This window comes from Protomyctophum bolini, assembly GCF_963924005.1.
Source record: "Protomyctophum bolini genome assembly, chromosome: 3".
Classification (NCBI taxonomy): Eukaryota; Metazoa; Chordata; class Actinopteri; order Myctophiformes; family Myctophidae; genus Protomyctophum; species Protomyctophum bolini.
Window position 1 is genome coordinate 17,489,442 of NC_137864.1, and position 27,745 is coordinate 17,517,186.

The 27,745-nt window shown below is 42.7% G+C and overlaps 1 protein-coding gene across 1 annotated transcript; it reads left to right on the plus strand.

The window, feature by feature from the left end:
• The first annotated feature begins 952 nt into the window (after positions 1–952).
• LOC308313471 (ras-related protein Rab-3D-like) lies at positions 953–16,895 on the plus strand. Its single transcript, XM_080760590.1, has 5 exons — positions 953–1,031; positions 3,975–4,228; positions 9,621–9,739; positions 10,310–10,434; positions 15,316–16,895. The coding sequence occupies exons 2-5, from the start codon at positions 3,986–3,988 to the stop codon at positions 15,513–15,515; spliced, it is 687 nt and encodes a 228-aa protein (XP_080616716.1). The 5' UTR covers positions 953–1,031; positions 3,975–3,985; the 3' UTR covers positions 15,516–16,895.
• The last annotated feature ends 10,850 nt before the right edge of the window (positions 16,896–27,745 follow it).

Here is a 27,745-nt window from a genome sequence, read left to right on the forward strand (position 1 = left end):
TGCATACTGGCATCTGGCTTGATTTGATATTTTGATTACAGCTAATTTTTTGTATTGTTTTTTTAATAAACTGCCAATATGTGGATGGTACTGTGTACTGTGTACTGAATGTGTAAGCTAAAGCTGCATAAATTGTCTGTTCATTTTGTTTAATGGAGGAGAATACAGTAGTCATAATTACCCAGTGATGCAAATGTGATAGACTCAGGGACTGAACGTTTTATGCACTTTGGCAGCAGGCCTGCTGAGTCTCACTGGCTTGGAGGAGATGTGCACATTAATTGTGCAGTGCTTGCATTTCACCTCCTGTTCCAACATGATTTACTATGGTTAAAATGAACACAAGGTTGCCATTGTACTAGCCTACATAAGGAAGCCGAAATGTGTTATAAGATTTGTGTGTTGTGTTAATATAGGACAGTATAACATGATTGATTATTTGAAGTCGTGTTGCTTTTGTGTCTTGTGTGCTTGTTTGTAGAGCACAGTGTATGGGTTGGCCACACAACTTGGCTAGGGCAGTGGACCCCCATTTTAAAAGATATGCAGTTTCACATGCATTAGGCTAACAGAGTATGGATCCTCATTTAATGGCATTTCTATCTGCATGGGACCCCAATTTATATTGTAAAATCAATGTTAATTCAACTCTTGAGTGTACAAATGGAACCAAATGTGGTTCCATTTTACACTCAAAGCTCAGTTACCCACAAGGGTCCATTTGGTTCCTTTCCAAACTATCATTTAGCAAGGGACCCCTGGAACTCTCCCAAGGACCCCTGGGGTGTCCCCGGACGCCGGACCCCACTTTGAGAACCACTGGGCTAGGGTATGCCTACTACGCTCACGGTAAAAGTGGCACACATGCTGTCTGGCATACATGTTTCCTCCAGATTCAGACGCTTGAGATCACAGCCGGGGAAGGAAGGAAGGAGGGTGCAACAGAGAGGAATTCGATTGATTCTCTGAAGCACACGGATCGGGACTTGTGTTGTAATACTGAATACGGAAGCACGCAGGCGATATCTGAGGTAAAGTAATTAAATAAAACAACTTCTTTGTGAGTTTGTGGTCATAAATGGTCGTTGTGTTTGTGTTTTCGGTGCCATATGGTGGAGCTGTCGCTGATGACAAGGCTCATTGCCCGGCGTAGACTCGTGCGTTTTGACAACTTCTTTACCGAGTGAAGCATTTCGACCACTTGTGTTTGGATTGAATGTTGTGTAGAATTAAGCCAGACACTTTCTATAACTAAAGGAGCCGATCTTATGAGCAATATAGCGAGGTCTATGTTATGAACAAGGTATTTTAACATGCAATAGTCAATTGACTGAGGCGAGCCCCTCCTAGCACAAGTTGACAGCACACACACACACCTTTCTCCATTTAAACCAGTAGTTTTGAACCTTTTTCATATCAAGGCACATTCTTCTTTTTTTCGGTATTTGAGCCACGGCAGTACGTACGTACCACCTTGATGAGATTTATTTAGCCTCTCAGACCCAAAATATTTTGTCCACAATTCCATGCTGTATTGATGTGGTACCATAGGAGAGATTTAAACAGGACATCTTTGATCAAAATAAGAATTATCTTTCCAAATGGACCTGTGGCTGTAAAGGGTCCATTTGGTTTCATTATACAGTACTCTCACAGGAGTTACAGATCTAATAAGGCCAATTAAGGGTCCATTTGGTTTCATTTTACACTCAAGAAAAGAGTTAAAGATCTATAGGGTCCATTTGGATTCATTTTACTTTACACTCTGGAGAGTTGAAGAAGAAAGATGGTCCCAAAGGGTTCATGTGGTAATACCAACTCTCCATCATTCAGTAGCTGGGGACCACCTGGAACCCCCTCAAGGACCTTTGGTGGAACCCGGACCACTGGTTGAGATCCACTGATTTAAACCATTTGCCTCAAGACAATAGCGTTTGTTTAAAATGAATCTGATCACGAATATAATTATCTTCTACTCTCCAGCAAGAATATGGGGGTGTGCTGCTTATATATGATATGATTAAAAAAAAGTTTGCTGTCTACAAATTGGATAGGCCTATGCCTCAAAAGCACTTATTGGGCATGTAGGCCCTAGTATAATGTATTCTCCATCTGTGTGTATTTCTGAAAGCATTCACAAATCTGCATCTTTCATTGCTGCTCAAGACTTCATGTGTGTGTTTGTGTGTGAACTGCAGTGCACATTACTGTACAGTAGATTCTTGCTGAGTGTGTACTGTGTGTGGAGCATTCTTTATGACCCTAGAAGGTTTAGTGCTTGAACTGCTGCAATCAGGGAAGAAAGTGTGTGTGTGTGTGTGTGTGTGTGTGTGTGTGTGTGTGTGTGTGTGTGTGTGTGTGTGTGTGTGTGTGTGTGTGTGTGTGTGTGTGTGTGTGTGTGTGTGTGTGTGTGTGTGTGTGTGTGTGTGTGTGTGTGTGTGTGTGTGTGTGTGTGTGTGTGTGTGTGTGTGTGTGTGTGTGTGTGTGCGCGTGCCTTAGAGTAAGGTGCGTGTGTGTCGCTCACTTCATCAGGCCTGGGGCCAAAAGAAGAGTGATAGGAAAGACCAGGGACGGATGGCTAGGAAGATGAATAGGTGGATAAATAAGACGTCAAGGAAGATGGATTGTAGGATGGAGATAGATAGTCTAGTATCTGGACTCTTCTAGGTACTGTTGTGAGTGTCAGTTTCATAGATGGCCAAATATACAGGAAGGAGATCAGACTGTACTGGATGCGATTACCACTAGAGAGGTGACAGAGGTCCCATATGTACTGATTGTAAATGTTTAAGGCCATGTGAGAGATGTAGACTAGAGACGACAATAGAGAGATGAGACGAAATTGACTGGTTAGAATAGGAACGTGCTCTTCATGACTTTGATTAATTGCACATGAATGAGATGGATTAAGAAACCGATCATTCATAGGATTGGGAAACCATTTACTGCCACCCGCATCCCCTCAGCGGTTGTGTACTGCTGAAGTCTACTGCGTTCACACGGGCAGATGCAAAGATACAGTCTATCATTCATTTTCATTAATGGACGCCAGCACCATGAAGATGCAAAGATACATCCGACGTTTGTAGCTGCTGCAAAAGCTACAACAGCTACAAGGCAACAAAAATTGAGCAGATTTCAACTTCAGATGCAAAGATACGAAGCTACAAATACGCTGTGTAGTTTTTGCATCCGCCCTCGAAGCATATGCAAAGATGCAAAGATCACAGCATATTATTTGTTGCTTTGTATCTGTTGCTCACGGTCGTTGAAGTGTGTCTGTAGTGATGTGTGTCGGCGTAGTGCCTTTTTGGACCTAGGCATTATTTATATGCATTGGAAACGATGGAAACGGCCAGAACAGGGTGAAAAAGGCGTCTAGAGAGAATTACAGTACAAAGCTACAGTCGTGGCTTTGTATCTTTGCATCCATAAGGAACTTTGCTTAGCCCACCCCTTACATCACCACACTCCTGCTGTATTATTTAGAATATTATTTTCCATTAAAGCACAGTGTATATATGTTTCATTGACATATAGTATTAGTAGTAGTTGATAGATATTACCCAATAGCCCCTTTTCATATGCTGTAGCATGCACCTTGTCACCTACTACAGTACAGTACTCCCAGTCTTAATTGAGCTGGTCATATCCTGGAATTAATCAATAGCCAAGCAGAGCCAAATGGAGCTTTCTGAGGCTTATTTATTATTCATGTCACACAAGATCGAGGCCTAAATATTTCATTGTTTTTGCATCTTATTGCCGGCTACGATGATTTGTCATCTTGGCTATAATCCAGTGGTTCCCATTTACCTTCATTCTTTCCTTGGAGACCCCCCCCCCCCCCCCTTACAAAAGCTGAGACATGAACCAGGAGTTTCCTGTAAAAAAAAAGATCAGTTCAGGTACTGGGAAATGAGTCATCAGTTGGTACACCCACCCACCATGCCATTTCTTTGTTCTTTTGCCAGCTCCTTCCAAGATGGCATTAGCCAGTGAACCGGCAGCAGCAGGCCAGACTCAGTCCCAGAAGGATGCGGCTGACCAGAACTTTGACTACATGTTTAAGCTGCTGATCATTGGTAACAGCAGCGTGGGAAAGACCTCTTTTCTGTTCCGCTACGCGGACGACTCCTTCACTTCAGCCTTCGTCAGCACCGTGGGCATCGATTTCAAAGTTAAGACCATCTACAGGAACGACAAGAGAGTAAAGCTACAGATCTGGGTGAGGGATGACACACACACACACACACACACACACACACACACACGCACTCCAGGTGTAGCCCGCAGAACCATTGCGGCTCAATAATCCACCACTCCTGAATGAAGTGTCTGGTGATGGGAGAGAGCAGGAGTGGACCTGGTGAGACGTACGAGGGGCCCGGACAGGAGTCAACCCACAGAGCCCAGTCCCTCCACTCGCCAGATTGATCTACCTCCCAGTCCCGGCAGGCCGGCAGAGTTGTTCCGGAGCAACTGATTGTGTGGCCCTGGTCTTTCCCTAATGGGACTGATCGAGGGTAGCTACTGGGATGTAAATCTGGACTTGATCACACCGGCTGGGTCACCTGAGTGAGGGGTATGATGTTGAAAGACCTGAAACCCTGATGACCTTGGGATACATCACTGAGGATTTTCGTTCGAGTGATTATGCAAAAATAATTGCGATTATCTAAAATTATGCAAAAAAAAACTATGCAAAAATTATTGCATTTATCTCAAATAATTGGGACTTTGGCGATTAAGTAATAATTGTGACAGCCAGGCCTAACTGGAACTTCCAAACTGTCCCAGACAGTGCCATGAAGCAGAGGCTCATGGGAAACTCCTCCCTAGAAGACAATAAGACATCCTATGATGAGGGAAAACCTTTTCTACAATCTACATGCTTCTCCTCTGCTGCAGCGTGTGTGTGTGCGTGTGCGTGTGCGCACTCCATTTTGACACCCCAGAGTTAATGACAGTTGATGTTGAGCATCGATCGGACGCCTCTGGTTTCATGAAAGATGCATGATGAGGTTGAGCTGCTGAATCCGTTTATGGTGCAGAGACACAGGAAATGATGTCCTGTGTCTCTTCTTTTGACATTAACGCATTTAGGCCTGAAGCCGATTAAAGAAAATGGCCTCTTGTTCTAAATTACAAAACAGTTTTTGGAAAAACCGCTGTTTCTATGTCAGTGGTGCTCAGCTTTTTCATGTCAAGGACCCCCAGAATTATCTGTATTTGGCTGTGGACCCTAGGGGCTGTATTTTGCGTGTCTTAAGTACCAGGTCTTATTCCCTAACTTGAGTAAACTAAAGACCTGGAGGCGTGATCAATGCCATTTGGCTATTCTGAGTGGCCAAAGAGCATTGACCACGCCTCCAGGTCTTTAGTTTACTCAAGTTAGGGAATAAGACCTGGTACTTAAGACACGCAAAATACAGCCCTAGGGGTGCAACGGTTCAGTTAGACCACGGTTCGGTTCGAACCTCGGTATGGGGGCCACGGTTTCGGTTCGGTTCCGGTACAGTAAAAAAAAATACCCCCTTGTGAAGTGATCCCCAGGAACGCGCCCTACTGTACCCTCTACTGTACTGTACTGTACTAGTGTCACTGTACTGGCACACACGAAATCATCATATATACAGTTAATAATGTGCGTGTGTGTTAGGTTGTGCACAGGTGGTGAAAAACAACCACGCTGTTTTCATGCTCATACCCAGCCAGCCAGCCAGGCAGTGGCTTGCACCACTCAAAAAAGTTTATTTATAGCATTTTCTTTTCTTCTCTTTTTTTAGCATATATTATTTTATTAGGCATTTCTGCCTTTTCATTATTTTAAAGGGGGGAAAAAACCTAATATTGCTATTTTAATGTGCCTCATCATTATTTTCAAGGGGAAATAAATGCACCTATGCGCTCACACGGGGCATTAAGCACATGCAGGAAAGAGGAGAGGAGAGTGTCTCCTGGGAGGGGAGTCATTCACAGTGAATGCGTTTTTAATACTCTATGGTCGTGTCTCAGAAAAATAGCCTACAAAAGTTTACAATAAGGCTAATAAGTGAGGATTTAAGGATATTATGCTTATATTATTAGAAGAAGGGCTTCTATCTACAGTCATGGATTGGACATGGGAGTATTTTGTTGGTACTTTTCTGACGGAATGATCGTCCTGCTGCGGGTTGTTTTTGCTCTCACTCTCCCTCTTAATTAGCACTCAAACAGCGAGTGCAGATGCAGAATCAGATCTGAACAAACTTACAACGACCGTGCTTAGAAGCCTGTTGGCGCGAGGTTACTCCGCTGTGTGTGTCTCTGTGTATGACGATCAATAATTATTCCAAGAACGACGTTTAAAGACGAGTGCTGGATTCTCCTCATCATGCCGTCTCTCTCTCTCTGTGTGTGTGTGTGTGTGTGTGTGTAGGGGGTGGGCCGACAGAGTGCTACACTTCTGTGACCGAAAGAGTGCTAGACTTCTTAGTAGGACGGTGTGTGACCGATAGAGTGCTAGACTTCTAAGTAGGCCAGTGTGTGACCGAGAAATACATTCTTCGCAGCTGTAATAAATTAATTAATGCAAACCGAAATAGCGCGGTTCATTAGAGCGCATTGAACCGTGTATGTGGAACCGAACGGTTCGGTTTTCGGTTGAAAACCGTTGCACCCCTAGTGGACCCCCATCTGAAAATATGTTGTCCCAGGGACCTCCCAGAAGCAAAGTTTTGCGTTAAAAATGTTTGCTCTGAAAGAATATATATATAAAAAATTTGCACCACATTTTCAAGATTATTCAAAAATGGCAGATCTAGAAGCTTGTAGCGCGGCACTTGGTGCTGCGCTATGATGCGTGTAGATCTGCTATTTTTCAATAGCTAGTATAACATAAAGCTTAAAACACCAAAAGCGGTTCCCATCCTGTTTGGTTTAACAGGACTAGCACACCCCTCCCCTCTACTGTACATCTTTTTTCTTTTGATTTCCAACCATTTATGGTTTTTTTTGCATAGTAGTACTGTATATTTGTATGTCTTTAAAATGTCCTGATGAATTGAAAATGGAGGACCCCTATGTAAACAAACCTTTAGTACCTTTTCTGGGTATCTTGATTCTTAACTGACTTTGTATCGAACTGTGCTTATTCTACAAAGTGTTCAATCAATCGAATCAATCACATTATATTCACAGTCTGATCTGCTATCTGATGAAAACATTATTCGCGAGTTTTAATTAAATGATTGCTAAATATTAAACTTTAAACAACATACAAAGAACATTTTCAACATTTACTAAGATTATTATTATTATTGATTCAGCGGCACTGTCGTCAGAATGAACTCTGACCACAGATTGGGCAACCGAATACTAATTACAAACTAGTGATGGTGAAAGGGGGAATAATGATATTCGCATGCTTTGATAAACATCTGCCCTTTTCTCGCTGATATATTGGAGTCTAAATCCAGATCAGAACTGTTTCCATGGCCACCAACGTACCTTGCTACTACACCGTGTATGTATGCGCTGGGCCGGGGGGGGGGGGGGTAGAATCTGGCCTTTGTCTCCAGGAGGATTTGCTAATACGCATGTTGTGTGTCTTCGTCGGTATCTGCGCTCTGCAGGTTTCTTAGTTGACACCTATTGACTGGCTTGTGAATTGGTTTCTTGTGCTGCCCCAGCCCCTCCCCTCCCCCTTTTCCTCTTCAGGACTTATTATTCACCAAGTAGTGATTTGGTGAATCTGTCTGCATGCATTGCTCAATTATCGTAACGTAACCCAGACCACCTGGCTGGAACGCATCTGTGTCACCGTAGCTTTTAACCACTTGTCTTTAACCATTATTTTAATCTTTAGCTATTGGAAAAATTGCAGACATTGTAGATCTGCTATTTGTTTTTTATATCGTGAAAACGTGTGCAAATCTTTGAATATAATTTTCTTTCACAGTGAACTCTCATCTTTGAGAGTGTCTTGAGTGTACAGGGTTTGACGATGTCAGATCAACATATGGAATGTCAGAACATGTCGGCTCCATATATGGAGATCTAAGGGTGGCAGCGGAGGCAGTGTTTTGAGTGTACACAGGTTTGATGAGGTCTGGCCATATATGGATTATGGAGCGTGTCGTGAGTGTACAGGGTTTGATGCGGTCAGATCAACATATGGAATGTCAGTACAGGTCAGCTCCATATATGGAGATCTAAGGGTGGCAGCGGGGGCAGTGTACAGGGTTTGATGAGGGACCAGGTAGGGCCGGGCCTGTTTCACCGGCTGCCGGGCGACGCTGCACTAACTTTGGGGCGGGCCCTTCTAGAGTTTGAATCAGTCAAAAGGGAGACATCGAAGAGGAAGGACGGGTGGGGGAGAATCAACACATGGATTGTCAGAACAGGTCAGCACTCAGCTCCATATATGGAGATCTAAGGGTTTGAGGTCAAATGTAGAGTTGCTGGTCGGCTCCATGTATTGTTATACATATCTCCATGTATGGTTATCCAGGGTTAGATGAGGTCAGTGTCGTCATCTTCATGTTATGGAGACGGCCATATATGGAGGCGTGACTCAATAATTGTGCAATGAGGAGTCTGTGCAAAAAGTAATTACTAGGTGTTTTTCATTTATTTACCTATGTTGCCTTCCATATGCATAAAGTCTATTAGATTTTTGGACTTTCTTATTACTGTCATTGTGTACTTCACCTTTCTCGCCTACACACATACTTGCAAACATACTTGGTAATAAAAATTATTATGCTTCTGATCTTTGTATGTTATTTGTGCTTAAGCACATGTAGAACATGTCAAGTATAAAAATCATTGTATAAAAATCATTGCACCTGGCTTTGCTGGTATTTTCAAACGCACCAAGGGCAGTTGGTTTTGCAGCACACTTATCTTGTGTGCATTCCGTTCTGTTGAGCTGTTGTAGCAAGGTCATTAATAGAGGTGTGCGTGCGCGATTACAAGATATGAAAGCTTTCATATCTGGTAATCTCACGAACGAGAGATCAAGATGTTCTCTCCAATGCTTACTGTATTATTGTCCCGAATATAAGACGACTGATTATAAGATGACCCCCATTTTTCAAGACTCATTCCTGGAAAAATATAATTGAATGTCAAATAGTCTAGTCCCTGATTATAATACAACCCCGTTTTTTTAGGATATTTCCATTGGATAAAAACACTCCACTACATCTCAGAGGTAAATTGTATACTTTTACTACTAATAAGACTCCAGGGGTAGGGCCCCACAAGCCCTACAATAAGTGCTTCTCCCACGCCCTTTTTCGGACACTTGGACAAGTCTGTAAAACATTGACCCTTAATGGAGTGTGTGTGTGCGTGCGTGCGGATTGACGGACGTCGGACGTCCAATATCAAAAAGGACGGAAGTACGTCCAATTAATTTTTTTTAACTGTACTAATAATTTCTACTTTTGGTACTTTATCAAGTACATTTCAATACAATAAAAAAAAGAAAACTGTCAGGGATATCCCTTTGGCCTAGTGGTAGGCCAAGATATTAGACATTCACACAAAACTCGGAAGACCCAAGTTTGAATCACAGGTGTTATATTAGGAGGCTACAGCTTTGACGTGTCTGTCCATTGGTGTGTTTCCAGGACACGGCAGGCCAGGAGCGTTACAGGACCATCACCACAGCCTACTACAGAGGAGCCATGGGGTTCCTGCTCATGTACGACATCACCAGCCAAGAGACCTTCTATTCTGTGCAGGACTGGTAGGTCAAATCTGGCCTGTTTTAGCATAGTGGTTTTCAACCCTTTTCATTTCAAGGCCCATTATTTATTCGCCATTTGAGCCACAGACCTTGATGAGATCTAGCCTCTCACACCAAAGAATATTTGAGCACATTAAAGGCCTGCTTCTCCAAAATGCCTTCTAGCCCTACAAAGCCAAAGTGCAGTAACTACGGGCAGGGGAAAAAATCACTGATAAAATGGGTTTCAAATTGTTTCAACTGGTCAGCCAAATGAGACATCAGCATATAAGTGATATTACACTAATTGTAATTGTATATCTGTATACTTGAGGTAATTTTTCATTCCCCAAAAACCAACCCCCTTCCTGACAAGCACTCAGGTTTCTTAAAAGGTGCTATACAAATATAACTAAGTTATTCTTCCTATGATGAGCTCCAAAATAGGAATGCCAGGTTGAAGTGGTTAAAAAATTACCATGGAATGAAAGACTTTATTGACTATTTGTGGGCTCGCTCCAGCGAGCAGAACACACTAGTTGAAGTTGCTGTTGTCGTTCTATTAATTCCGTTCTACATTTGATTTCTCAGGGCGACGCAGATCAAGACCTACTCGTGGGACAACGCTCAGGTGGTGCTGGTGGGGAACAAGCTGGACCTGGAGGAGGACAGACAGGTCCCCACTGAGGACGCACGTAGACTGGCCTCAGAGCTAGGTTGGTACATATCACTGTAGACTGGCCTCAGCTAGGTTGGTACATATCACTGTAGACTGGCATCAGAGCTAGGTTGGTACATGTTATCACTGTAGACTGGCCTCAGAGCTGGTTGGTACATATCACTGTAGACTGGCCTCAGAGCTAGGTTGGTACATATCACTGTAGACTGGCCTCAGAGCTAGGTTGGTACATATCACTGTAGACTGGCCTCAGAGCTAGGTTGGTACATGTTATCACTGTAGACTGGCCTCAGAGCTAGGTTGGTACATATCACTGTAGACTGGCCTCAGAGCTGGTTGGTACATATCACTGTAGACTGGCCTCAGAGCTAGGTTGGTACATATCACTGTAGACTGGCCTCAGAGCTAGGTTGGTACATATCACTGTAGACTGGCCTCAGAGCTAGGTTGGTACATATCACTGTAGACTGGCCTCAGAGCTAGGTTGGTACATATCACTGTAGACTGGCCTCAGAGCTAGGTTGGTACATATCACTGTAGACTGGCCTCAGAGCTAGGTTGGTACATATGACTGTAGACTGGCCTCAGAGCTAGGTTGGTACATAATATCACTGTAGACTGGCCTCAGAGCTAGGTTGGTACATAATATCACTGTAGACTGGCCTCAGAGCTAGGTTGGTACATGTTATCACTGTAGACTGGCCTCAGAGCTGATTGGTACATGTTATCACTGTAGACTGGCCTCAGAGCTAGGTTGGTGCATGTTATCACTGTAGACTGGCCTCAGAGCTAGGTTAGTACATGTTATCACTGTAGACTGGCCTCAGAGCTAGGTTGGTACATATCACTGTAGACTGGCCTCAGAGCTAGGTTGGTACAGAGCCTTATATAGACAGAGTTGGACAAACTCTCTGTATAGTCTTCGCTTTCTTCAGATGGATTACATATGGCATCGAGACAACACGTAACAGGGGCGTAATGCAGATGTTATTTAACTCTTGAGAGTGTAAAATGAAACCAAATGGACCCATTTGGTTTCATTTTTGCACTATTTTTGCACTATCAATAGTTAGAGATCTTTAAGGGTCCATGTGGATACCAACTCTCCATTTAGCTGGGGACCCCATGAACCACTGTTTGAGAACCACTGCAGTAGACCTTTCATAAATCATATATTTTCATACACTGCACAGTTACACACAACCTCATGTAGTCTGGCAATCTTGCATTTCCATATACTATATATATAGTGGCATGTTGGGTGGGCCATGACGTATTCCATTCCATATACTATATATTTAGGGGCATGTTGGGTGGGCCCATGACGTATTCCACTCCATATACTATATATTTAGGGGCATGTTGGGTGGGCCATGACGTATTCCACTCCATATACTATATATTTAGGGGCATGTTGGGTGGGCCATGACGTATTCCACTCCATATACTATATATAGCGGCATGTTGGGTGGGCCATGACGTATTCCACTCCATATATATACTATATATAGGGGCATGTTGGGTGGGCCATGACGTATTCCACTCCATATACTATATATAGTGGCATGTTGGGTGGGCCATGACGTATTCCACTCCATATACTATATATAGTGACATGTTGGGTGGGCCATGACGTATTCCACTCCATATACTATATATATATAGTGGCATGTTGGGTGGGCCATGACGTATTCCACTCCATATACTATATATAGGGGCATGTTGGGTGGGCCCATGACGTATTCCACTCCATATACTATATATAGCGGCATGTTGGGTGGGCCATGACGTATTCCACTCCATATACTATATATAGTGGCATGTTGGGTGGGCCATGACGTATTCCACTCCATATACTATATATAGCGGCATGTTGGGTGGGCCATGACGTATTCCACTCCATATATATACTATATATAGTGGCATGTTGGGTGGGCCATGACGTATTCCACTCCATATACTATATATAGTGGCATGTTGGGTGGGCCATGACGTATTCCACTCCATATACTATATATTTAGGGACATGTTGGGTGGGCCATGACGTATTCCACTCCATATACTATATATTTAGGGACATGTTGGGTGGGCCATGACGTATTCCACTCCATATACTATATATAGTGGCATGTTGGGTGGGCCATGACGTATTCCACTCCATATACTATATATAGCGGCATGTTGGGTGGGCCATGACGTATTCCACTCCATATACTATATATAGCGGCATGTTGGGTGGGCCATGACGTATTCCACTCCATATACTATATATATTTAGGGGCATGTTGGGTGGGCCATGACGTATTCCACTCCATATACTATATATTTAGGGACATGTTGGGTGGCCCATGACGTATTCCACTCCATATACTATATATAGTGGCATGTTGGGTGGGCCATGACGTATTCCACTCCATATACTATATATAGTGGCATGTTGGGTGGGCCATGACGTATTCCACTCCATATATATACTATATATAGTGGCATGTTGGGTGGGCCATGACGTATTCCACTCCATATATATACTATATATAGTGGCATGTTGGGTGGGCCATGACGTATTCCACTCCATATATATACTATATATAGGGGCATGTTGGGTGGGCCATGACGTATTCCACTCCATATACTATATATAGCGGCATGTTGGGTGGGCCATGACGTATTCCACTCCATATACTATATATAGTGACATGTTGGGTGGGCCATGACGTATTCCACTCCATATATATACTATATATAGTGGCATGTTGGGTGGGCCATGACGTATTCCACTCCATATACTATATATAGCGGCATGTTGGGTGGGCCATGACGTATTCCACTCCATATACTATATATAGCGGCATGTTGGGTGGGCCATGACGTATTCCACTCCATATACTATATATAGCGGCATGTTGGGTGGGCCATGACGTATTCCACTCCATATACTATATAGTGGCATGTTGGGTGGGCCATGACGTATTCCACTCCATATACTATATATAGTGGCATGTTGGGTGGGCCATGACGTATTCCACTCCATATACTATATATAGTGGCATGTTGGGTGGGCCATGACGTATTCCACTCCATATACTATATATTTAGGGACATGTTGGGTGGGCCATGACGTATTCCACTCCATATACTATATATTTAGGGACATGTTGGGTGGGCCATGACGTATTCCACTCCATATACTATATATAGGGACATGTTGGGTGGGCCATGACGTATTCCACTCCATATACTATATATTTAGGGACATGTTGGGTGGGCCATGACATATTCCACTCCATATACTATATATAGCGGCATGTTGGGTGGGCCATGACGTATTCCACTCCATATACTATATATAGCGGCATGTTGGGTGGGCCATGACATATTCCAACAAAGCGTCACAGTCCCGCCCCCTTTCAGAACGACGAGGGAGGGTACACACTTTTCTTTTTTGCAATAATTTGTTATGTACAGTATACAAAAACAATAAATGGCATTTAACACGTTCAGTATTCATTAATTCTTCCAAAAACCACCAGTGTTATATTCCAGTGAAACCCTTATTTTGAAGGTCCACCGGGACCCCGAGACGTGAATCGAATGTAGGAACACGTTGTGTGCTGTGACAGACGATCGATCGTCTTTTATTTCACCGTGAAAAGAGATTTTGTGGCTGCGATCATCGATTCTTTGGCTGCGGGCCGTTGAATGAAGCTGGTTTTACCAGGGAGGGACCTGCGCGGTCTGGGAAAACGATCCCAGATAAATGCATGTTTCTGGATCTGATAACGTGAAGGTGGACGGACGGCACGCGAAAATGTCACTTCCGGCTAATTTCCTGTTGTATGTGTTGCTTGGCAACCTAAAACCATCATTCATAACCCACACAAGATCTGCGCCCTATTTTTCTAAAATAGCAGATCTACACGCTCGTAGCACGGCACTGTGCTGCGCTATGAGCTTGTAGATCTGCTATTTTTCAATAGCTAAAGTATAACATCATGCTTAAAACACAATGGGTTACCCTGAATGGGTTAATGAACTTATATGGCCTACATGTTTTGCATTGATGTCCCAAATGTTTTGAATTTGTGTGAGAAAAATGCGGTAAGTCTTGTACATGCCCACAGTTGTGGGCATGCGTTTGTTGTAGGGCAATTTCTTAGTTTGCTAAAGTGTGTGTTTATTCCTTGGACGAAAGTCCTTGTTCAGTACATTATTTCCATAATTATTTGTATATTTTACGCTGCTATGATGCTATGATGTCATTTTAACTGTTGTTCAGCACTTTGTAACTCTGCTATATAAAAAATATTATTATTATTGCAACATCAAGCTTTAATGGGTTATTTAGTGCTACAATACATGGATTCTTTCTGTTTCTGTTCCTCTGTTCTCTGTGTCTTTCTCCTCACGCAGGCTTCCAGTTCTTCTGTCTCTGTTCAGTTCTTCTGTCTCTGTGTCTTTCTCCTCACGCAGGCTTCCAGTTCTTCTGTCTCTGTTCAGTTCTTCTGTCTCTGTGTCTTTCTCCTCACGCAGGCTTCCAGTTCTTCTGTCTCTGTTCAGTTCTTCCGTCTCTGTGTCTTTCTCCTCACGCAGGCTTCCAGTTCTTCTGTCTCTGTTCAGTTCTTCCGTCTCTGTGTCTTTCTCCTCACGCAGGCTTCCAGTTCTTCTGTCTCTGTTCAGTTCTTCTGTCTCTGTTCTCTGTGTCTTTCTCCTCACGCAGGCTTCCAGTTCTTCTGTCTCTGTTCAGTTCTTCTGTCTCTGTTCTCTGTGTCTTTCTCCTCACGCAGGCTTCCAGTTCTTCTGTCTCTGTTCAGTTCTTCTGTCTCTGTTCTCTGTGTCTTTCTCCTCACGTAGGCTTCCAGTTCTTCTGTCTCTGTTCAGTTCTTCTGTCTCTGTTCTCTGTGTCTTTCTCCTCGCGTAGGCTTCCAGTTCTTCGAGGCCAGTGCGAAGGACAACATCAACGTGAAGCAGGTGTTCGACAGGCTCGTGGACGTCATCTGTGAGAGGATGAACGACAGCGTCAACGGCGAGGCCAGTCCCTCCTCGGCCTCAGCCAATCACAAGGGAGGCAGCCTAAAGGACGCGCTCCCTACGATGAGCCAGGGTGGCTGTGCCTGTTGATCGCTGAAAGGGCTTAATGGGATATTTCACTTTGAAAAACAAAAAGGTTTGGATCAATTTATCATCTACTCAGGCTTTTGTGAACACCCCGGCCGGTTTCTTTTGTTGCTATACATTCAGGATTTAGATGTGAGATATTCATTTTATCAGACCCACCCCCTTCCTACACAAACCCATTGTAACTTCATACTCCATTATGACCGCGGTAGATTCATCGAAAACACACACCCTTGGTATTGGGCCCTAGTACATGAGGGGGTCATGTTTTTTTAGATAAACGTTTTTCATATTTGAATATCTAAATACTGAATCAGTATTAGAGCAACTAAAAAATGTCTGGGATGGGTTGTTCACAAAAGCCAGAGTAGACTATAAAAATACCCCAAAAAACTATGTGAAAGTGAAATATCCCTTTAACCACTTAAACCCCATATGGTTGAGCACGAGTCCCTCAGGGCTCTATGCTAGGCTTTGAGTCATTGTGGGGGGAAAGCTTTCGCTGAAACTAGCCGATGGACTTGCTAATCGGCTATTTTAAGCTATATTAAAAGCTTTCCCCACAATATGGATGCTGGGGTTTAAGTGATTAAACATCACATAGTGGCTTAATTAACCATATGAACCCTGGCGGCGCATCCTTGTAATGGGCATGTAATGTAATGGACGAACATTCAGCAAACATCGGCGAACATTTCGTGAAAATAGCTCGTCTACGAGTCGACCTTGGATTGTAAATTGGCTTTGGTGTAAAGCAGAAAAAAAAGATGGGGCCATGTATAGATCCCTAGGCACCCTGGCCTGTGTATATAGCACTATGTAGTTAAACACAGACGTCACACACACTCGCCAAAGTCAGCTCAAATTGCCAAAAAGTCTAATATTTGGAATGCACTCAGCCTTATTATGTAATGTTTTGTTATGTGTTTCAAAGCAATCTTCAGTGTTCACCGTTTATATTGGTTCTGGCTGTTCCGTAGACATTCTGAAGATTTGCAGAAATGTCATAACGTTCCATATCCATTTGGTTCCCCTGACTGTATGGTTTGTAAATGGCTGAATTGTGTGTAATCTGTTGCATTGAATATCAGTTCACCCAATGTAGAACGGAAAACCCATTTCATTTGATTGTACGATGCTGCCCCCTCGTGGGTGCTGTAGGGTACTAAAAATCATTCTAAGTCAAGTGAATGGCAGAGTGCACAGCACCAACTATAACAAATACATGGTGAACATGATTGTAGCGCTTGGGCTGATCGGCCGTTCAGCCCTATATTCTGGTTGTCTTTAAAAACATATCTATTTGCTTTTATTTGACTTTTTCATCATTGCGGTGTCATTTTACCTTGTAAATTATTTGTATTGTATCTGTTGAAATATGAGAATAAATATTGCAAAGCTATGAATTTCTTGGCATTCATTTCAACAGGTTATATTAACATTGTATTGTAAAGTCGTGTGTGCGTGTTACGGCCACGAAACCTGGCTCGAACAACCAAAGGCTATAACATAACAGGACAAAGTCAGGTCTCAAAATGCATTAGATTTTATTTTAAATCCAGATAAACGGGTTAGATTGTTTTTATTCTTGGATAGGGTAGGAGTATAAATGAAGCAAAACAGACCTAACAAGTCGTAAACAAAATAAAGTGATGGGCTGGTCAGAATCACAAGGCCGGAGTCTGGTGAGCCAAGCACTTACATGTGCCTATTGATGGGTCACCTGACTCCTTACATGTGCCATCGATGGGTCACCTGACTCCTTACATGTGTCTATTGATTGGTCACCTGACCCCTTACATGTGCCTGTTGATTGGTCACCTGACTCCTTACATGTGCCTGTTGATGGGTCACCTGACTCCTTACATCTGCCTATTGATTGGTCACCTGACTCCTTACATCTGCCTATTGATTGGTCACCTGACTCCTTACATGTGCCTATTGATGGGTCACCTGACTCCTTACATCTGCCTATTGATTGGTCACCTGACTCCTTACATGTGCCTGTTGATGGGTCACCTGACTCCTTACATCTGCCTGTTGATGGGTCACCTGACTCCTTACATGTGCCTGTTGATGGGTCACCTGACTCCTTACATCTGCCTGTTGATGGGTCACCTGACTCCTTACATCTGCCTGTTGATGGGTCACCTGACTCCTTACATCTGCCTGTTGATGGGTCACCTGACTCCTTACATCTGCCTGTTGATGGGTCACCTGACTCCTTACATGTGCCTGTTGATGGGTCACCTGACTCCTTACATCTGCCTGTTGATGGGTCACCTGACTCCTTACATGTGCCTATTGATTGGTCACCTGACTCCTTACATGTGCCTGTTGATGGGTCACCTGACTCCTTACATGCGTCCGTCGATGGGTCACCTGACTCCCATAAACCCAAACACCCATTTGTGGGCAGTGGACCCGTTTGTATGGGTCCCTTCATTTTTTTGAGTGCTGCAACCACTCCTATAGACAGCTGTGTGTGTGTGTCCCTGTGTCCGAGCACACAATATAAAGCATTATAGCGTTTGTTCACCACCAAGTATCACTGTTGCACAGCCTAACACACAGACCAGGGAGGAGGGCTAGTACAGTACAGTACAGTACAGTACAGTACCACTCACTGCAGACGGGTCTGCTTTTTGTTTACTATATTTTGTTTTCAATTATTTCAAAACCTTAAAATAAAATAAGAAAACACTCCAAGCATAGACCACAGCAACACATGCAGACACAAAATGGAACAAACAAACGATGACCAAATAAGGCAATATTATATTGCTGTAGTTTACAGTAGACTGTGTGTGTCTAGGGGGGGGGGGGGGTGTTGAAAGACCATTCCTTGCTTCGCTGGTGCTATAGTACGTATATTATATAGAATAGATCATTCCCAGATGTACTTGTAAATCTTGTTACCTTGTAGTAGCACATAGGTTGCTTTAGCACTAACCACTTATCCTGCTGTTGGTTGACTATAAGGTTCATGGCTACTCTGACCTTTGTACGTGGCTCTGGATCAGAACAAACTGAGTTGTACAGTAAATTGTATAGGCAGACAACAACTCTATGAAACACTAAATTATTCTTCTTGTAAATTAAAATACAATACTAAGGCTACAACTTATTATACCACTGATTTGTCGCTTTTATTGTTTAATTTCACAATAGTCGAGCGTTTATTTGTAATGAACCTGCCATGACTCTGTAGATACTAGATAGTGGATGATGAAAGCTGAGGTGTGACATTATTGATAAGTGATTCAGTTAGAAACTGCAGTGAACAGCAGTAAAACTGTAACATACCGTAGAAACACTGCAGTGAGGTAGCCTACTGTAAACAAGAAAACATGTAAAATAATCTGCTGCCTGCCCTTTCAGCTCCAACTCCTTCATTGTCAAACCACAGGTTAAAGACATTGTGAGACATTATTCTCTGTAGCCTACAAGCTCCCATGAATTGCAGATACAAAAATAATCATAAGAGTAGAGAGGAAAGAACAATAACTATGAATACTCAATATGGGGACTCGTATATGTTACAAACACAACATGTAATATGTTGGGCACCTTGTTTCTTTTAGCACTACCATTGGGCCATTTGAAGTGAAACTCTAATGGCCTAGCTGCTTGCCATGAAACCATATTTATGCTCCACACTGAACTCTCGACATACATGGATAAATAAATAGACTGCCACATCGTAAAGGTGTCATGTACTCTGGAATAGCCACATATGGACATGTTCTTATTTACAGTGCTGGAAAGTAGCTAAGTATATGCACTCAATTTTGAGGCATTTTTACTTTACTAGTATTATCAATTTTCAGTACCTTTACTTCCATTCCACTACATCTCAGAGGCAAATATTATACTTTTACTCCATTACAATTATTTGACACCTTTTTAGTTACTATAGCTGCTTTTTAGATTTTGACTACACAACATATATACATTAACCACTTCAGCCCTATACGTTTCAGACATGTTTCGGCCATTTGAAAATAGCCGCTCTACAAGATCGGCTATTTTCAAAGATCGGCTATTTTCAAAAGATTTTCATTTGAAAACTTTTGGTACTTTTAAGTACACTTTCATACCAATTATTTTGCAATTTTACTCAAATCAATTTAGAATTATATTGATACTTTTACGTAAATAAAAAATGTGAGTACTTTTTACGATACGATACAACTTTATTGTCAGCTTTCATTGAAATTTGTTTAGCGTCCATGATGTCACCATTCAAGTAAAGATACAGACAAGTCACAAGACATGCACAATACATTACAGGACACAAATCACAGAAGCAGACAGGAACAAGAACAATAGAACATATCCTCTTGGTTTAAAAGCAGAACAGACTGGTGAACAAGCTTTTCCACCACTGGAAAGCTATTCTTTCATATGGGGAGTGAGTGTTAAAGAGCCACCGATGCTATACATGTACATGCTCTTACTTATTCACATAGTGAGTGCAGAGGCCAGGGGGGGGGGGGGGGGGTTAGAGAGAGAGAGGGAAAGGTGCAAAATGGAAAGAAGACAAGACAACATTGCACAAATGAAAGACCAACAGACAAGCCAGTTACAGCAACAATACACATCAAGAGGCCCAGATCAACTAAGACTTAAGGCCCTAGGCAGGAAAAACGTGAGTCTAATCACTAAGCTAAGCTAAGAAATTTCATAAATGAGAAAACAAATGCTTAAGGACTAGTGAAAGTAGCCGATCTACTAGCTCACAAGGCGCCGCGAAGCGACGGGATGTGAGCTTGTAGATCTACTATTTTCACTAGTCGGGGTCCCGGGCAAACGTCTAATTTTGTTGTTTTGTTCTTGAGCTAAAACGTTTGGGAACCAGTGGTGTCTATAGATGATCAGCCGACCTCAAAGATGAATTACCATGTGTATATATATATATATTTGTAAAGCCATAGTGTCGCTTTACACTGTGAGGAACATGACCACTAGGGGGCGCTCAGCGATAGAAGATTATGATGGAGGACTCGGTGAGTGTACTGGATGCAACCCAACCTGCCGGCGTCCCTTCGCCTTTCCCGTCAAAGTTATTGAAGTCACCACACACTCTCGCATAGTCAGAGCCCTGGAATCCTCCTCCGCCAATGCAATACTATGAAATGAAATTACAAGCACATATGTGCACGCACGAGCGCACACGCACACACACACACAATTATTCGAACATTCGTAATGTTCGTAAACATTGCGATAAAGCAGGTACATTTAAAATGGTATATTTTCCATCTTTAAGAATGGAATGGAAGAATGAACTATGTGATTATTAATAATGACACTAAATGATATGTTCCAAGCAATGCTGGATGGGGACCTAATAACCAAAGTTAATTCTGCTATACGCAAGGCACAAAGCATAAATAATAATTGAAAATGTGGAGGTATCGATATGTACAAAATGCAGAGCAACCAGTTTGTAAGAAATGGCACAACAAATTTGGACATCATGGAAAACCAACCATCATGGCGTTAAGCGAATGTGATTACTACAGTATATATATATAGTGCATCTCGGTGGAGTTGAATGTTGATTTGCTTATGGCAGCCATGTATGTTGTTTTTTTGTCATAGTAAAGAGTAGTGGTGGAAAATTACCAATACTGCAATTTAGAACTACTTCGTTACAAGTAAAAGTACGGAATTGAAAATGTACTTGAGTAGAAGTACAAAAGTATCGGCATCAAAATGTACTAAAAGTATTCATATTGCAGAATGTCCCATTTCACAAGTTCAAAATGTGTAGAAAATCTATTGAAAATAGCCGATCTACAAGTACAAATTTTGGCTCCGAGATGTAGTGGAAATTGGAAACACTCAAGTAAAGTACCTCAATATACCTCAAAATTATACTCTAGTAGAGTACTTGAGTAAATGTACTTAGTTACTTTCCACCACTGGTAAAGAGGGAGAGTACTCACATGTTGAAAAGAGCATGCAGAAGACGAATCTTTGATTTTAACTCCAGGGCATATGGCAAAGGGAACGCCATTCCTATTCCAAGGTCTTAGGGTCACATAGCCAGTATCAATCTCGGCTGAAGGAGAAGAAGACCATTTTTAAAACATATTATCGTTGTGGCAAACTGTGTAAAACTGTATTTTTATTTTTATTTTTTTGACTACATTTTAGTCACAAGCTCAAAGCTCGTATTAAGAATTTTTGGCAAACATTTTCACGGGTCACATTGCAATGCAACGTGAGCTTAGAAATCAGCTATTTTCATTACTTTTGTGCTACCTGTACATGGTCATAATGATGAAGAATAAGATTCATTTATTAAAGAGATGAAATATGGATACCGGTATACAAGGTTTCTTCTGGATGGTGGCATTATAGTAGTAATATTGTAGTACAGATGTAATATATTAGATATCTCTGCTGTCACTTGTCAGGGAGAAACCACCTAACTCCAAAATGTTCATTTTTCAGGAAATGCAAAAATATAATGTTCTCACGAAATTAAGAAAACCTTATATTTTGAAAATACTGCCTCATCAAAGTTGGTGTTGTTATATATTGTCAATTACTTGCATGAGAGCGGGAGAGGAAAGGAATGGATTTGTGGAACCACAAAATGGCCGCCACTATATGCCCTATAGAGCGCCGATGTCTGATGTAATTTTCATCCTACCTTCTGAATTCCTAACCTGACGCTGCCAGATCCAAAAAGCTTGCTACACAAATTTGTTTCACAGCTTATTTGGATCTGGGATCGCGGAAGCAAATTCGATGACGGGGCTGTTCCTTTTTTTCAAGATACATGGTAGATGATTGGATGGGAGCGTCTGTCTATCACCGTGTGGGCGTGCAAACACAACCAATCATATCGACGTGTCTATATACCGTCACATCCGCATCCCGCCTTTAGCTCACGCTGATTGGTTCGGTGCGAAGCAGATCTGACTCAGGGCTCAACTCTGTCAGAGATCCCAGATGAGTGTTGTGTTGGGGAATATGTTTCCGCAATACCGCCCTCATCTGGCAGCGTCAGGTTACTGAATTCCCAGACGTAAAAAGAAATCGTGTCAAATATTTACTTTACTTTACTTCCGCAAACCCGGGGATGAGCGAGTGACGTCAGGACTTTGGTACTCTATTGACCAGACAGGCATCGAAAATGTTCTTTGGTCTGAGTTAGGCCTGTCGTGGCCGCCTGTTTCGTGGCCGCCTCAATGCTTTCCCAATGGAAGTCACGTGGTTTGACCAAACACTTGTGTTTGATTGCCCCCCCCCCATCAAACACAAGTGTTTGGTCAAACCACGTGACTTCCATTGGAAAAGCATTGAGGCGGCCATGACACACGGACGGAACAGACCATGTTCGTCTGATGTGTGTACAAGGCCTTAGCCTGCATGCATCAGGTGCATGCCATCACTCATCAGTCTCCTACAGACTACAACATGATATGAGGCCTTTAATGAAGTCTTACCTTGTACAAGGGATCCATGTAACCTTCTTACGCGTTCATTGTCCCCCTCGTCATATTGAACAGGTAACTGCGTTCCCCTCCTGCATCCTGTTAGGTCGTTCGGATTTCTTTCCATAGGATTTTGCTAGGAAATGTGATTTTTTTAAAAGATAGAATAAGTCTGTTTTAGCATTTGTATATTTTGATGTACTCTCTCTATTCACATGAACACGACATATACACTGACAATGACATGAGAATAAACTAAATGAGAAATCCACACCAAAACACATGTACCCTGAATCAGCCTGTAATCCTGTCCCAACATACATGTTGGCCTTGAATTGTTTCATAGGTGCCCCCTGTTCTTAAAATTTCATACAGAACCCAGGGCCAGGCCTTCATTTTCAGGCACACAGTGCATGTGTGAGTACACCATTTATAAACGATTTGTGGGGGGGAAAAAGCTATACTAAAACTAGCTTTCTTCCATTCTAGCTGCATTTTACTGTGGGAGCCACAGGGAGGGGTGAGGACAATGAAGAACAGGGGGAGCCACAGGGAGGGGTGAGGACAATGAAGAACAGGGGGAGCCACAGGGAGGGGTGAGGACAATGAAGAACAGGGGGCAGCCACAGGGAGGGGTGAGGACAATGAAGAACAGGGGGAGCCACAGGGAGGGGTGAGGACAATGAAGAACAGGGGGAGCCACAGGGAGGGGTGAGGACAATGAAGAACAGGGGGAGCCACAGGGAGGGGTGAGGACAATGAAGAACAGGGGGAGCCACAGGGAGGGGTGAGGACAATGAAGAACAGGGGGCAGCCACAGGGAGGGGTGAGGACAATGAAGAACAGGGGGAGCCACAGGGAGGGGTGAGGACAATGAAGAACAGGGGGAGCCACAGGGAGGGGTGAGGACAATGAAGAACAGGGGGAGCCACAGGGAGGGGTGAGGACAATGAAGAACAGGGGGCAGCCACAGGGAGGGGTGAGGACAATGAAGAACAGGGGGAGCCACAGGGAGGGGTGAGGACAATGAAGAACAGGGGGAGCCACAGGGAGGGGTGAGGACAATGAAGAACAGGGGGAGCCACAGGGAGGGGTGAGGACAATGAAGAACAGGGGGAGCCACAGGGAGGGGTGAGGACAATGAAGAACAGGGAGGGGTGAGGACAATGAAGAACAGGGGGCATCTATGAAACCATTCAAGGCCAACATGTACAGTATGTTGGGACAGGATTATAGGCTGATTCAGGGTACATGTGTTTTGGTGTGGATTACTCCTTTTAACAACAACAAATAAAGCTGTTCGAACAATGAAGTATAAAACAAGGCTTAGTGCTCGGTCAAACCATCAGCCGGAGCTCTTCATAGATCCCTTTGAACTTGGTTGTGCACCAGTGTTGTTTTTGGCAGCAATTTTTGTCATATTTGTCATATATAGGTCTTAATTTTAGTCTAGTTTTAGTCAACTAAATGTCATAAGATTTTAGCCAAAATACATTTTAGTCGACTAAAATGTATTTTGGCGGGCCTTGATGCCGTCGTAATGACTGTTTTTACACTTGCTGAAAATAGCCGATCTACAACGTGTCGCAGCATTGTGAGCTTGTAGATCGGCTATTTTAAGCATGCAACCAATTGTAAAATGACTTGTACTGGATCTCTTGTCCACTAGTTCCTTCCTAACATTTTACTCTAATCTGTTGACAAGATTGTCAACATATTTAGTCTTAGTTTGAGTCATCATAGCTTAGATTTCATTTAGTTTCCATGTAGTTTTCGTCAGTGAAAAAAGGTACAGTAGTCGACGAACATTTTTCGTCATGGTTTTAGTCGACGAAAACAACACTGTTGATTGAGTGCACTGAGTTGATTGATTAGGCCATAAAATTGTCAAAACTATGCTCGTTAGTGTTCTCTCTAATCAATGGATGCATCCAAGACGCGTGATTATGAATCCCGCCGACAGCAGTCACTTCAACTGATCTTACCTTAAACAGTTTGTACAGGTTCATTCCTCCGCCAAAATAGCCATCGGTGGTGCGGTATCGTAAGAGAGCGTCGTGCTTCCAGTCATTCACACGGACGATGTTGGGAACATGCCACAGCGCTATATCGTATATATCGATATCAAAGTAGCCGGGGTTCTGTCAAAGACAAACATATAACAATAATAATTATAATAATAATGTTATTATAACAATATTTACATTTATTTAAACACTTTCCAACAATTTTCCATGAAATGCCAACATATGAATGAAAGTGCACCAAGTGCTTGCGAGTACTCAAGCTGCATGTGCTCTGGATAGACTACAAGTACATGAGCTGGTAGTCTTATCTCCTTTTTTCTTTTCTTTTGTCAGATAATGTGATAATCTTTTATTAAAAGCTTAAATGTTAAAAAAGTTTTTTGCGGTTTGAACAGCTTAAAATTTATAGTGTTCCAAATTTGTCTGCTCATTTCTTTGTGTCAGACTCATTACTTCCAATTTCACTTGTTTAAGCACAAATTGCTATCCTGACTTGAAAATGTGTTTTCTGTTTACAAGATAGAGACTTTCACTCAAGTACATTTTGAATTCCATACTTTTACTTGGTGCTATGGGCTATAGTTCCAAACATTGGAACTATCCCATTGAGTTAGAATGAGCACTTCCGCATTCCATTGTTACAATGGGAGTCAACGCTTGTTGCCACTCTCTTACTAGATTACTCTGATAAATACTAACACCTTTGAAGACCAGTCAAAGAGCAGCAACCTACCTTGTAATCCCCAGAGGTGGCGCCCTCTACCGTTCCAAATATGACCCTGTTGCGCCAGGTGCCGTCGCCGTTGACCTGCAGTTTGCCCTGCTGCGAGGACCACACGTCGTCCACCGTGCATCTGCCTTTGATGTTGTTCTCGTGAATGCTCGCCACCATCGTCCAGCCGCCGCCATCAGTCGTCATGTCACAGAAAGCCTGGTATTCGTAGCCTTCGCTGGAGACGAGGTGATAGATGCCGTCTGAAGAGTTCCAAGAGGCAGAAACATGAATGAAAATCAAGTACATTTACTTATGTATACAGTTACAGTACTTTATATTATTTATATTTCACTTTTCAAATGTTTTTTTTTTTTTTTCTCTAAATCTTTATCCCACGATTTTGTAACCCAGTTTTTCTTATCACCCAGTGCCAATTATCTAATGTAATCCTGGGCGCTACACTTCCTCTGCCAACCTGGGGGGGCAGCGGACTGACCTCATGCCTCCTTCTATGCATGAGGAGTCCAAGCTGCTTCTTTTCACCTGACAGAGGGGAATTTCCCCAGCCGGACGTAGCGCGTGGAAGGGACACGTTATTCCGACCAGTTCCTTTCCCCTCCATCAGGCGCCCCGGCTGGCCAGGGAGAGGTAGTTTTAGAGACCAGGATTACGGCATGTTTTTGTGAGGGTATCTACCCTAGGGGATACGGGGAGAACATGCAAACTCCACACAGAAAGGCCCTATCGCCAACCCCCGCCTCGGGTATGGGCACTGATGACGCGGAGGAGGGAACACGCCGCCAGTGCCCACAGTGTCCCCAGCGGGAATCGAACCCAGGACCTTCTAGCTGTGAGGCGACAGCACTACCAACTGTGCCACTGTGCCCCACTTTTCAAATGTTTGGTCATTTCATCGTCTACTCAGGCTTATGTGAATACCACAGACAGTTTTAAAGTTGCTTGATTCAGTATTTAGATATTTGATATTCCTATACAAACCCATTGTAAACTCTATTTTTATTTGAATGTTTTTTTTTTTCAATTACTGCCTCCTCCTGCTCCTTATTCTTTTCCAAAAACAGTATTACTCATAAATTAAACCAGTAGAAAAACCAAGGCCCTGTCACGTATTAGGACACCAGAAAAAATGACTGTGTTTTCGATGAAACTATCATGGTTGAAATCGATAGGAAGGGGGCTGGGCAGCTAAAATGAACATCAAATATCCAAATACTGAAGCAAGAAACTTAAAAAACTTTCCGGGGTGTTCACATAAGCCTGAGTAGACGATGAAATGACCAAACTTTTTAAGTGAAATATCCCTTCAGATGTATAGCTGATGCAAGCTCGCAATGCCTTTCAAATGGGAGTCACATGGTTTGACACAACATTTGTGTTGTATGAGGGGGAGGAGGGCAGTCGAAACACAGCCGAAAGCCATACAACAGCTTGTAGTCCAAAATGTTGTATCAAACCATGTGACTTCCATTGGAAATGCATTGAGGCGGCCATGACACTTACATCTTGCTTACATCTAGCATGCATCAATGTTGTATGCTAGATGTAGATCGAATGGTGTGAGTGAGGCCTAACAGGGTACTTCAGTATTGATACTTTTACTTAAGTAAAACATTTGAGTACTTTTTTCACCACTGGAAAATCGACACAACTAGGAACAAAAACACAAGTATAAAGTTATAAAGACAGCAGTGAAGCTGCTGTCCTGAATGAATCACCTCACCTTCATCGATGCCCGTGAAACCTTTCAGTTCTGCACAGCTTTTGAATCCTGCACAGAGAGAAAAACATTGTGACTGCAGTGCTGCCTCGTTTTCCCACACCCAGTGATTTTATCAAAACTATGACGCAAAATGATCGTCAACTACTTTTTTTTCTTTTTTTTTCCACAGACAAAAACTAAATAAAAACGGATTTAAAAACTAAGTAATGATGACTAAAACTAAAGTCCAAAGTAAACTACACCGGGTCGGGACAAAACGGTTTTTAAGGTCAACCACACCAATGCAACTCAATTAG